At 39.1% G+C, this 13,173-nt stretch overlaps 1 protein-coding gene across 1 annotated transcript in view; it reads left to right on the top strand.

Annotated features, from left to right (window-relative positions):
• The window catches only part of LOC120225769 (bis(5'-adenosyl)-triphosphatase-like), a 199,779-nt gene that overhangs the window by 13,668 nt on the left and 172,938 nt on the right, over positions 1-13,173 (top strand). The window contains exon 2 of the mRNA XM_039223935.1: positions 6,353-6,421. Coding sequence (XP_039079866.1) covers positions 6,353-6,421 — 69 coding nt within the window. The remainder of the gene's footprint in view (positions 1-6,352; positions 6,422-13,173) is intronic.

Raw genomic sequence — 13,173 nt, 5'->3', positions numbered from 1 at the left:
GGAGTTAACACAGTCCCCTTCCCATTATCTTGCCTCCAGTTTTTCATTGCTTTGGCTTCCTCCACAGATTCAAATTTTCAGATTACTAGAGATTTTCATTGTCCACCTCCTACTCCCCCCCAGGGATGGAAGGAGAAGCACCTTAGTGCAAAAGAAGAGGGCTTATAAAAATGTTGTCAGGGTATTAAAACTCAGATCCCACACTTGGAGACAAATTCGGGGATAACAGAAGGGGCTTTTAAAGCTGAAATGTGCTCATGCGTGTGAATCAGGAAAGGGTGGATCTTCTGTTTGGTGCAAATTACTTAAATTGAAGAAATTTAATTAATTAATTAATTAATTAATTAATTAAAGAAGATTAATTAATAAATTAATTAATTAATTAAGAAATTTAATTAATCTATATTATTTTGGGCCTGGCTTCCAAGCAGGAGGGAGTAAGGTAGAAATGGAACTCAGGAGATAGCACTGTTATAAGTGAATTAAAGTTTCTAGGGAAAGGCCAGTTCCATTCTTTGATCCCCAAAGGACTTGCAGGTGTGATCTAAGACATTACTGAGAAATCACAGAGCTTGAGAGCCACAGAAAAGAATATTTGGGAGAAGCAGTGTGGTCTCCTAAGAGATGGTGTCAGGACAGATGTGGGTTCAGATTTTAGCTCTTGGTCATTCTCTGCAGGAGCCTGGGCAAGTCACTTAACCTCTTGAGGTATGTTTTGTCACCTGGAAATGATAATGTATTTATTAATTACCTCTTGGGAGTATTGTTGTTGTTGTTGTTGTTTTATGTTACGTATTTTTGAGAGAGACAGAGACAGCATAAGCAGGAGATGGGCAGTGAGAGGGAGACACAGAATCTGAAGCAAGCCCCAGGCTCCAAGCTGTCAGCACAGAGCCTGATGGGGGGCTCAAACCCACAAACTGTGTGATCATGACCTGAGATGAAGTCAGACTCGTAACTGACTGAGCCACCCAGATGCCCCACCTCTTGGGAATAATTTAAGACTTTATTGAATGAAATCTGGCCATTTGTAGCAACATGGATAGAACTTGAGGGTGTTATGCTGAGTGAAATAAGTCAGGCAGAGAAAGACAGATACCATACGTTTTCACTTATAGGTGGATTAGGAGAAAGTTAACAGAGGGCCATGGGGGAGGAGAAGTGGAAAAATGGTTGAGGAGAGGGAGGGAGGTAAACCATGAGAGACTCTTGAATACTGAGAACAAACTGAGGGCTGAGTGGGGTGGGGGAGAGGGGAAGGGAGGTGATGGGTTATGGAGGAGGGCACTTGTTGGGATGAGCACTGGGTGTTATATGGAAACCAACTTGACAATAAACTATGAAAGAAAAAAAAACTACACTCTCTTAAAAATAAATAAATAATGAACTATTGTTAAAAAAAAGAAAAGACTTCATTGAAAGGATATGAAAGGATATAAATCATCCCAAGGACTGGCATGTAGTGAGCTTTCAATAAATGCTAACAACAAATTCTACTAAAGATAATAATAATTGTAGAAACTAGTAAGCTCAGGAAACTTACACCAGCATTCCCCAAAGAGTGATTTTTCTTCTTCCTTTGCAGATACTGCTATTGATTTCTTTGTAAAACTCTTTTTCCTTGGAAAGTTTTCTGTGCTTATTTATCTCCCTTTCTTCACCTTCTCCTTTCTCCTAAATCCACTTCAGTTTTTTTGTTGTTGTTGTTGTTATTTTTGTTTTGTTTTTTTAAGTAAAAGCTTCGGGGCCCCTGAGTGGCTCAGTAGGTTGACCATCCAACTCTTGATTTTGGCTCAAGTCATGATCTTATGGTTTATGGGTTCAGGCTGCATGCCAGGCTCCATGCTGACAGTGCAGAGCCTGCTTGGGATTCTCTCTGTCTCCCTCTCTCTCTACCCCTCTCCCACTCATGTTCTCTTTAAACAAACAAACAAACAAACAAATAAATAAATAAGTCTTTATTGAAGTAAAATTCACATACCATAAAATTCACTCTTTTAAAGTGTTTTATGGTTCTATGGTTTTCTAGAATGTTCACAAAGTTGTACAACCATTATGGCTGTCTAATTCCAGAATATCTTCATCTCCTCCCAAAGAAACCTCAAGTCCATTAGCATTTACTCCTTATTTTCCCCTGGCAATTGGTAATTTACTTCCTGTCCCTATGGATTTGCCTATTCTGGACCTTTCATATAAATGGAATTAGACAATATCTGGCCTTTTATGCATGACTTCTTTCATGGACTGTAACTAATTTAGCATAATTCTTTGACTTAGCAGTTCTTCATTCCTTTTTATGGCCAACTCATATTCCATTATCTGGCTATACCACATTTGTTTATGGAGTTACTACTTGATGGACATTGGGTTGTTTCCTCTATTTGACTATTATGGCTAATATTGCTATGAATATTCATGTGCAAGTTTTTTGTGGACATATGTTTTTATATCTCTTAGGAATGAAATTCTGGATTCTATGGAAACCATGTTTAACTTTTAGAGGAAGTGTAGAACTAATTTCCAAATAAGTGATATCATTTTATATTCCCACCACAAGCATATGAAGGCTTTAATTCTCCATTTTCTTGCCAACTCTTGTTATTGTCTTGCTTTTTATTTTGTTTTAACTGTCATTCTGTTGAGTGTGAAGTAACATCTCAGTGTGGCTTTGTTTTGCATTTCACTAATGACTAATGATGCTGAACATGTTTTCAGATAAGTGTTTAGTTCCTCAATTTACAACACTGACACTGATGATTAATACCTCCTTAAAATCCCTTCCTCTCAGAGCTTTACATTTACCCTCTCTTGATTTGTCTCTTTCCTCAGTGTATCCTTAACTCCAGTCCTTTTTCTTTTTTCCCCAAACTTCAAATATTTAAGTGTCCCAATTCTGAATTTTTAGCTCTGCCCACTATGATTTTTCCGTAACACTTATCTTCACCTGAAATTAAGTTGTATATTTATTTACTTGTTTATTGTCTACATCACCCATTGGAATGTAGTTTAATGGGGGTGGGGACTTTGTCTTGTTAATTACTATATTCCTGGTTCCTAGACTAGCACCTGGTTATAAATATTTTTGCATGAATAACTATTAGAAAATGCAAATAGATGTTCTATAAATAAGGAGGTGAGACCTTCATTATTCAATAAGTTGCTTGGTTGCAATTGAACATAATTTAATCAAGCATATTTAATGTGGTTTTTCTCAGATACCTTAATACGTTAATAAGTTAATAAGCATTGTGAAATTTCACTTGACCATAGTAACTCTTTGGATGTAGACTAAGTTATAGATTTTCTGAAGAATTCTTCTAAATCAAGTAGCTAAACTGCTTGAAACCCTAGAAAAGTTTAAACTCTAGCAAAATATAAATCCTTGCACAACTTTGGAGTGCTTTATCATTAGAGGTTTTACTGGCACTTCAAGAAGTAAGTTGTGATCACCAAGGCTCAGTATGAACTTACCAAGGACAGGTTATGTCAAAATATCCCCATGTGTGCTGTCCATAGGGTTTTGTTTGTTTGTCTTTTTATCAGAGTGCCATTTTACTGGAAGGCCATGGCAAAGGCATTTCTTCACAACAGTGAGGTTTTGAGCTGGCTTTATCATGATTTCCCTCTTCTGAGAAGTTGAGTGGGTTGTCAGGATCTTGTGATCAGTCTGTCACTTAAGAATTTGTGGCAAAGATATCAGGCTAGGTTGAGGTCTGTGCCCTTGGGAAGAATCACCTACATAGTGAGCTGTTTGTTGCCATCAATGTCACAGTACATTCCAAGTGTTTACTAATGATCGAGCATGGCATTTCCAGGACTGGGTGATAACAGAGCTCATAGAGATAGCCCTGAACACTAAACCTAGGCTAGGATGGTAAAGAAAAATAGGCATGGATGAACCTGGGCCCAGAAGGCTCCCCTAAAAGAAAAGTTCACAGCCAGCTGTATTTCATTAGTGCACAACAACAGACACATCCCTAAGGATAAGGGATGACTAGAGTACAGAAAGCCAGGGGAGCATTTAAGCATTGGTCTTCCGTAATGCAATAGGGCAGACAAAACAGTGTGTAACCTTGGTGCCTCTGGTTGCATTTGACAGGAAAGAGGTCAGGAACCAGATGTATAGTCTAAACGAGTGCTTCTCAGACCATGGCCCTAGACCAGCAATGCCAGCATCACCTGTGAGTTAGAAATGCACATTTGGGGGCCCAGTGGTCTGTGTCTCACCAGGCCCAGGTTCAGGCTCAGGTTTGAGCAACAGCAGTCAAAGCAAGAGAAACAAGCTCTAGCAGCAGATAAACTAGAATGATGCCCCATACAAGGAGCTTCTTAAATATCTTCCTTGTTAGCGTGGGATCCAGTGCCTGAATGTGATCTCTACTTGGTCTGAAGGCTAAAAACAAAGGTAATGAAAACACATAAAAAATAAGAGTGATACTCCTATAGCTTCATGTGTTGAGTACTAATTATCTCCTAAGCAGCATGCTGAGCACAGGCTTAGCTTTGAATCCTCCTAATAACTAAGTGAGGTAGAGACTTGCACTGTTTGCTGCAGCTGTGGACACGGAGATATAGGCCCTTGTGAGGCAGGGGCTGCAGCCAGTAATTGTCGGGCCCAGGGTTTGCGTTGGGTGGTTTGACTGTACAATACTGCTCTGGAATACCCGATTATTACACATACAAGGGAGATGGTGTGTGGGTGCATGGATGAATAAATGGTTAGAAGAAATGAAGAAACGGGAGCAGGGAAGAAAGAAAGGAAGGGGGAAAGAAAGAAAGGTGGAAAGGAGAGCTGCAGGTTTGGAAGCAAGGGTTGAGTGAAGCCTCCTTCTAAGGTGGGCTATTTGCTTACACTGTAGCATTTTTCTGGTCTCACTTGGAAGTCAGCTAGCCTGTGTCCTTCAGCACATTTCAGCCTGGGCACATCCTCCATTGCTTTCTCCTAAGGCTGTATTTCATGGGTAGTTTGCAATTGATTTCTCCTTATTTGTTTCTCCTTGTCTCCGTGTGCCCACACAGTCTTTGTAACTGAAGTGTACGCTCACTCCAGTTGCTGAGCAATCTATGACTCCCTTCATCATTAACTGGAGAATATTCTGGCAAAAACATGTCCTTCATTGGGAATGGTGTGCTCAGGGGCTGATGTGAAGCTCCTCTGTGTTCTTCACCTTGGACCGCCTCCTTTCCTGCCTCTGCCTTAATAGCATATCATTTTCCCCCTTCCTTTTGCAGCAAAGCCACAGGGATACCTAATCCCCCATTCTCCAGAGGCCCTTTGGAAGCTCAGAGCCAGAACTCCATAATCAAGAAGGGGTGGGCGTGATCAGGGACAAAGTTTGATTCTTTGTCAGCCTCTCTGCATTCAGGCTTTTCATTTTCACATTCTTCCCTTGGGTTTGTAATAAACGCAAGAACATAGCTCAAGGGCAGAAATGAGGTTTAACTTTAGCAGAGGTACAATAGAGGCTATTTGGAAAGTAAAACTTTCAAATGGCAGTTTAGCCTTGAAGAATATATTGAATTAGATATGCAGTGTGCCTTGATTCATGATCTCTACATAATAGCATTGCTATGTATATTACCAGGATGCTTTCATAGGCTGGAGACACGGGCTGTTAAATAGATCAGCCTCACAGAATGAGCAGAAATGCTCATGAAGAGCATGGGGAGCAAGAGACACGAGACCTGGATGCCTGTACTGTCTCTGCCGCCTCCCATGGGGACTTGACTTCCCTGGGAATAGATTTCCTCATCTGCAAAGTGGTTATCAGAGTAGAACTTACTTCATGACATTATTCAGAGCAGTAAAGGAAATAAACACTAAGCATAGAGCTTTCTTATCATATGAAGTAAAACTTTAATAAGTGAAGACTATTTATATTACTTTTATATGATTTTTATTTGGAAACATGGATTCTGTAACGTGGCCCACAATCTTTGCTACCTTAACTTATTTGCTCTTTACTTACACAATTCTCTGTTGGCCAATTCTTATTTCTTGTCACTTTCAGAGTCACTGTGGTCACCTTTTAAACCATGCTGTCACTTCAAAGCACTGGCTAAATACAGCCAAGACTGACAGCTATGAATAATTCCACACACCCCCTAAAACACTCTGGCATTTCACTCAAATTCTCATATATGCCACCAAGTTGTTCTCTCTTGTTTTGTGTTTCTCTATTCTCCACAGATTTCAGATACAGTTACTGAACGTGAACATCATCTTCCTCTGAAAAATAATCCAGCAGGAACCAATGTGGAGTAATTGGGCTTCATGGGAGCATCACTGTTAAGTCTAGAAATATATGAGGAGATAATCACATTTCATTTCTTTTCTCTTGTACATTTTTAGCATGTTCACGTCCACGTTCTTCCAAGGAAGGCTGGAGACTTTCACAGGAATGACAGCATCTATGATGAGGTGAGTCTATTTCCTCTGATCTTACTATTTGATCACTGAGGCTGTCGGTATGATGAAATCAAGCTGATGAACTAGGTATCACCCTGGATATATGGTCTTAAGTGAGATTCCACCCAATATGACTTAGAAAGTGGCAGTAGAAGCCAATGAGCCAAGAACGGTCATTATGGGAACCAAAGGCAAATGAATCATAGTGATTTTCTTTTCCAAATGAAATGTGGAAGAAACCAAGTGTCTTTGTGATTTCTTCCCTGTCACTGACCAGGACACTAAATATTGCCTTGAAATATGGCCCAGAGTCTCTGGAAGAGAAAATCTGTAGTGCTACCAACCAATGGAAATCAAGCTGATTCATATATATATTTTTTAGTTAAATACTACATTTAACTTTAGAGACCCTTTGTAACTCAGCTTGTGTCTCCTAGCACCTATTCAAAGCAAAACTTTGAATTATTGTCAGCCAAAACTAGTTGGTTTGAATCAGTGCCACCCATGTATCATAAACATTTTAGCAGTTAAATGATTTCTGGAAATTTCCATTCAGAGATAGAAATGTGAAACCTCTACAAAGGAAGTATCAAGGTGATCTGGTCCTAAGACTTTATGTACCTGAGAAACCTCAGGGGTCCGTCTCACTCTGTGGGGTACATCACCTATAAGAGGTATTCTGGTATAAAATATTGGAAGATAATTTCAGTTTAACTACCCATTCTAGCCAGGGATGGGCAAATATATTCCCCAAATGATCAGGTGTTAGTGGTGCCCTGAGAAGCTTGGTTGGAAAGGGTTTTGAGGCTTTTCTGGATGAAACAAAGACAAATGTTGTGATTGATTAGCAATATCTACCACAGATGTCAAATAAGAAAGAGATGTCATTTTTGTCACCTATTTGATGCTCCTGTTCTAACCCCTGGAGAGCAATGTTTAAAATACATTTCTTAAGTTTGGTTGTTCATCATGGAGCTCTATCCCTATGTTTATCTCTACCTGGTTTTATATTTGTAGGGTTTTTATTTTTTTGTATTTATGTATCATCTAAAAAAAAAATATATATATATATAGTGTTTCTTTGAGGTAACTAGTATTAAAATGGCTACCCAGGCCCAGACAATAAAGACTGAGGGGTCATCAGTTAATGATGAGTCTCACAATTAATTTTTCTGGGATCCATTAGATTCTTTGAGGTGACTGGTGATCGTGCTTTTGGGCTGTCTTTCAGTATACTGTGCTTCCTGTTTTTTTCAACAGCTGCAGTAGGACTGTGCAGGGTAGAAATGCTCTAGTTACTGTCCCCTAAGTACTGGTTTTTGGACAAATTGCTGCAAATCTCAACCCTCCAGAGATCCCATCCCTAGAGATTCTGACCCAGTAGATTGCAGATTCTGGAATCAGAAATTATAGGAGCATAAGAAAGTGCCCAGGAGATTCTGCTGCATGGCTAGGTTTGGGAATAGTTTCTCCCAAATTTGTGCTTTCTCAAAGTTAGATTGTATGATATTGTAATTTGAGCTCATTTTCATCAGATGTGGAATGTGACTTGGAGTTAGTAAGGGCTTAGTTTGAGTTGGAAGAAAATCAGAATTATGGAGTAATTATAAAGTGATGCCTTTTTAAAAAATATGAGTACTGATCTTATTAGCATAAACTAAGGTTAATAAAATGTTGCCAAGTACAGGCTATTTTAATGAATAAATTAGCACATGATTTATATACAAGTGAATACGGCTAAAGTGTTATTAAAAGTGCTTGAAAACACTGTTTTCTTAGGCTGAACTGTCACCTTGAAATCTTATTTATATTCCAAATGCATTCATGACAGGAGCTATGGGGCTACATTTCAGCCCAGTTCGAAACACGATGTCCAACACTGAGGTTGGTGTGTGGCCTTTCTCTCCTCCCTTGCTCTTTTGCCCTTGTGTACAGTCTCTCACAGCATCTCTAGCCCCAGAGATGAGGCAGCACATGTTCCTGCCTCCTACCTATTAGGAGAAGCATCTCAAGAGAAGGGACTACTGTAAGAGTTAATTTTCTTTTACTTTTTCTTTTTTTTTCAATTAACTGGTAAGTTACATGCAGTATAGACAGCATTCACTAAGGGAGATGGTGGTATGAAATTACGAAGAGATTGAACTTGGGAACTGGCAGAATTAGGTTTAAAATCAAGTGCCACGTGCTAATTTTGTGAAATGGGGCAAGTCACTCAAGTTCTGTGTTTTAATTCTCTTATCTTTAAAATTGTGATAATTTCCTTCAAGAGAGCAGTATATGAAATATATGACGCACTGTACATGCAAAGCTTATTGCAGGACTTGGTACATACTAGGCATCTATTAATAGGTAGGTGCTTCTGTTCTTATTGTGATCATTAGTTTTGTTTTCAAAAACTTAGCATTTGGTGGGTAAATGGAGAACTTGGATTCGAAGTCAGGTCATTGGATGCTTCCATTCAACACTGTTTTCAAGGGTCAGACTTCCAATTTTCTCTCTACCTTTAACTGCTTATTCTCAGATTCATCTTCCTCTTTATACAAAGATAGTTTGAGTACATAACAAGATAATGTCTAGAAAGTGGTATAGGGAGCATGAAGCATTGCACAGGCATTATTGGTACAAGACATAATGTACATTAGGCTGAATGATCTTAATCAGAAATGATAGAGTGATGAGGTGCAGCATTCTTTATGCTGATGGGAGCACTCTCTCTAGATTATGCATCTGTCCCTGAAATACAACAAACAGACTGGTGTGGAGAATGGGGAGGGGGGAACAGGGACAGCAGAAGACTGGGCTTGATAAAATGTCATTGTGTTCCTACTGCTGCAGAAATAGAAAATGATACCTAAAGAAGCCCTAGGTTGTAAATTGGCTAAGAATATGGTGTTCTCCCTGGGCACTGTTTTAGGAGAGATAGTGACAAACTGTGGAGAGGGTTCACAGAAAGGTGATTGGGGTGGCAGAGTCTGGACACAGTCGTCTGGGGAGTAGTTGAAGGTGGGAATATTTTGTCTAGAGAAAGGAAGACTTGCAGAGGGAAGACAATGACAGGGTCACTGTTTCTAAATATATGAAGGACTGGTAGGTGGGGAAAGTATTAAATGCTCTCTGTGACTCTGGGAGTTGGGGGAGGGGAGATTTGGGGCTTTTAGGCTAAAAGGAGCCAGACATCAGCTCCGTATAACAACCGATCAAATTGATAGAAAGTGCTAAACACTTAACAGTACCGTGTGTGTGACCCCCTTTCCTGGATCCCTGCAAGCACAGATGGCCAAGATTCCTCAGGAGGAACTCTACATCCAGTCCTTGAAGGGATCCCTTAGTTCGATGATTCCTGTCTTTACAAATCTAGCCTGTTGGGCAGTTATCTTTATTTCTAGGTTAGGCATTTCTGTAGCAAATAGTGCGAGGGTTGTTGTTAGTATTACAGCATTTGGTTACTGACTAATACGACAAACTTTCTCTGTTGTTCATAGAAATACAAATATAGCTCTCCTCTGAATTATGTGAGACAGTGCTCTATTGATTTTTCTCTTTCTCAGCCTGTTTCCTACTTTTTTCTCCAGTTCATTGTTGCATATTGATGGTCCATGGGCTATGCTTGTCCCCTTATATGTATTTTATTTTGCCTGCAAAGTATTTCTTAATGAGTTTGAATGCTGTTACGCATGTCACTCATTCTTCATGCCCCTACATTCCTCACAACTCCCTGTCTCTTACCAAGGCGTTCTTCACATTTTTATGATATGTGTCGTCTGGCCACCAAAGGCATGGGATTTTGAGATCTGCCTATTTCATGGCCTACTCCTCTTCTTTCTACCACGCAAATGTTACTATTCTACAGGATTATCTATCTAGTCTACTATGCATGTAACTTCTCTGTACATGCATTTTACCTCCTTGGTTACTCATGTATAGTACTATGGCCTTGGGTAAGTTCTTCATCTTCAGTGCATCTTGAATCTCATTCTCTCTCCCTGCTTTCTTCTGTCAAAAAGATTATTCTAGTTCCCACCTGAAGGCCTTGGCACATGTTGTTTTCTTTGCCTGTCAACTAAAGTGACTTCATATCTTCCTCCGAATCTTAGCTCAAATGTCACCTTCTTGAAGAGCTCTTTTCATCAATCACCCCAACCCATCTAAGATCTCTTATCCTCTCTGCAACAATTTTATCATATTATTATGATTAGTTTCTTCTTAATTGTTTCCACACCAGAAATAATTCATTAGTTTAGTATTCAGTGCCTATGTTCCCAACTGCACTGTAAAGACTTGGGAACAAGGACCTAATCTGGCATAGAAGAGGTCTTCAAGAAATATTTTTTCAATGAATGGATACATGAGGGAATGAGGTATTGAACTAGAAGGATTGACATTTCCTACTACTTCTAACATAATTTAAAAGGAGAGAGTATCTTGCTTTTCAGGGGATCCATTTATTAACTCGTAGCTACACTGAGTAAGATTCTGACATGGTGATTTCAGCCATCTGAGGTTAATTTAATGGAAGATTTATGGAACAGGATCTATTGGTCAGAAATCAATGTGCACACAGCTTCACATTGCTGCACATCAGAAATATGGTGAATAATTATAAACCTTGTCTGATTGCTAACCAAGTCTGGTACACATGTGTCAAAGTTGATAAGTACCTTGTCTCCCCCCAAAACCTAGACTTGCGTGTCTGTAACAAGTACAGATGTGGGATTTGCCAAAAGCAGCCTTGAGAGTTCTCTTCCTTTCATTTTGACTTTGATAACCATCTCTTGAGATTATCATTATCTGTTCTTTCTCCAGCTTTGTGTCCCGGATTTGTCTTTGCTCATTTTGTTCACTAATTTATCTTCCCAGTTTCAGTCTCTTTCCACTCCCTCAAAGCTGAGTCCACACTGCACCCACTTTAAGACAAAATTTTTATGAGAAAGCCCTTTCCTTATTGTTTTCCATGCAGATCTTATTTGTCCATTGCTCCCAAACCATTTCTGTATCTATGTTCTTTAAATTTCCATGAATTATGTGAGGCCTTCTCTGAACTCACTGGGCCCTCCATTATCTTGACAAGTTGATGAAGATTATGATAATGACATAAATGGGTCCTTGGTTAAAAAAGAACGTACAGCTAATGTGGGGGGAGGGAAATGTCTATTGCCTAATGCCATGGTACATCATCTCATTAACTCTGTAAGACTTACCCTAGCTGTGTCCCAAATAAGCAACTCTCATAACTGTATTAGACAATTCATCAATTGTTTATGGGTGACATTGAATGGTTGTGATTGTGCACTGTATATAAAACCCATTACTGATGAAGGAAGTGACTATTATTAAAGCAAATGGGAATAGCAATCAGCAATTGGACAATTCAACCATGAATTTCATAGACAGAGCAACTATGGGTTCAAGCATGTCATGGGAAACAATTGCTTGGCTTAACACAATGCATGAACAAAATCAATTTGCTAAAATGCAGGTCATTTGGCCCTGAGGGCTGGAAAAAACTATTATATTGCTGATAATATTTATTGTTGAACTTGGATCTCTTTCACACACCATTTGACAATGGACTCAAAGTCTATGGGTCCCCAGTTGACTCCAAAAAGGAAGGAATGTTTCAATGAGACAGTTAATTAGCTTTTTTCCTCTGGGTTCAATGATGTCTTCATACTGAGGAATGCATTTTTGACTGAGAATTTTGGAATGAAAACTTGGTTACCTCCTGTAACGAATAAATCAAGAACTCTATGGCTTCTTCTAAATTCATGAGAACTTTAAAAAATTTAATGTTTAATTGAAGCATAGTTAACATATAATATTATATTAGTTTCAGGTATACAGGCATACAGCAGAGTAATTTGAGAATTATATACATTATGAAAGCCTCACCGTAAGAAATGTGATTATCATCTGTCACCAGAAAAGATACTATAATACTATGAGAACCTCTACCTCAAAGAATCTGTATGCACTATAAACAATCGATAAATATATAGTAGTGGTAGTTTCTCTTTGACATCAAATTCTCCCTGATTGAATCTCTGAATGCTCTTTGAGTACCTATTTTAATGATGAGAGAATTGAGTAGACATCTGGTTTACCCTTTTCTGTGTCAGATTATTACTCCGTTAAATATCCCTGTCCCTTGAAAGAAAGGAATGTAAGATTAGGGGAGAAGTATTTATCTGGTTACAAATGATTTCTTCCCATTTTTCCTATTAGAGATCATAATTTGGGGAGTATACAATTCAGATTAATTACCGCATGTGAAATGTTGAGAAGCATGCAGGATTGTAATGGTGGTGATGGCGGGGTGGGGGCCTCCAGAAAAAATCACAAAATCATTGGATTCAGGAGGAAAAACAATGAAGGCAGAAGAGTGGCTGATGATGAGAGAGGACAGGTATCTACAGGATGTACCTCAAGGCAAAGGATGCCACCTCTGTGGTTTTTCCTGGTGTTGGCTTTGAGAACTGCCACCCTAAGTCAGTTTTCTCAGCTCTGCTCTCCTCTCAATTTAAATATATTCAATTGCATAGTCATGAATAATTAGCAGCAAAATGGTAACCACGTGCCAGTCTATCCATCATACCAAAGACCACTCCATGGTTTCTGAATAAGCCTTTGTTGTGCAGGGTCTGTTCTGCTTTCCACAGTGAATCTTCTCTCCAAACAGATATATCCCCACAGAAATCTGTAAAATCATGCTAGTTAAGGTGGCAAATGCCTGCTCTATGAAGTCCTTCTCACTGAGATACTTCTGT

The sequence above is a fragment of the Hyaena hyaena genome, unplaced genomic scaffold (assembly GCF_003009895.1).
Source record: "Hyaena hyaena isolate Hyena2069 unplaced genomic scaffold, ASM300989v1 scaffold_1509, whole genome shotgun sequence".
NCBI classification, from domain to species: domain Eukaryota; kingdom Metazoa; phylum Chordata; class Mammalia; order Carnivora; family Hyaenidae; genus Hyaena; species Hyaena hyaena.
This window is presented reverse-complemented; position numbering and strand designations above follow the sequence as displayed.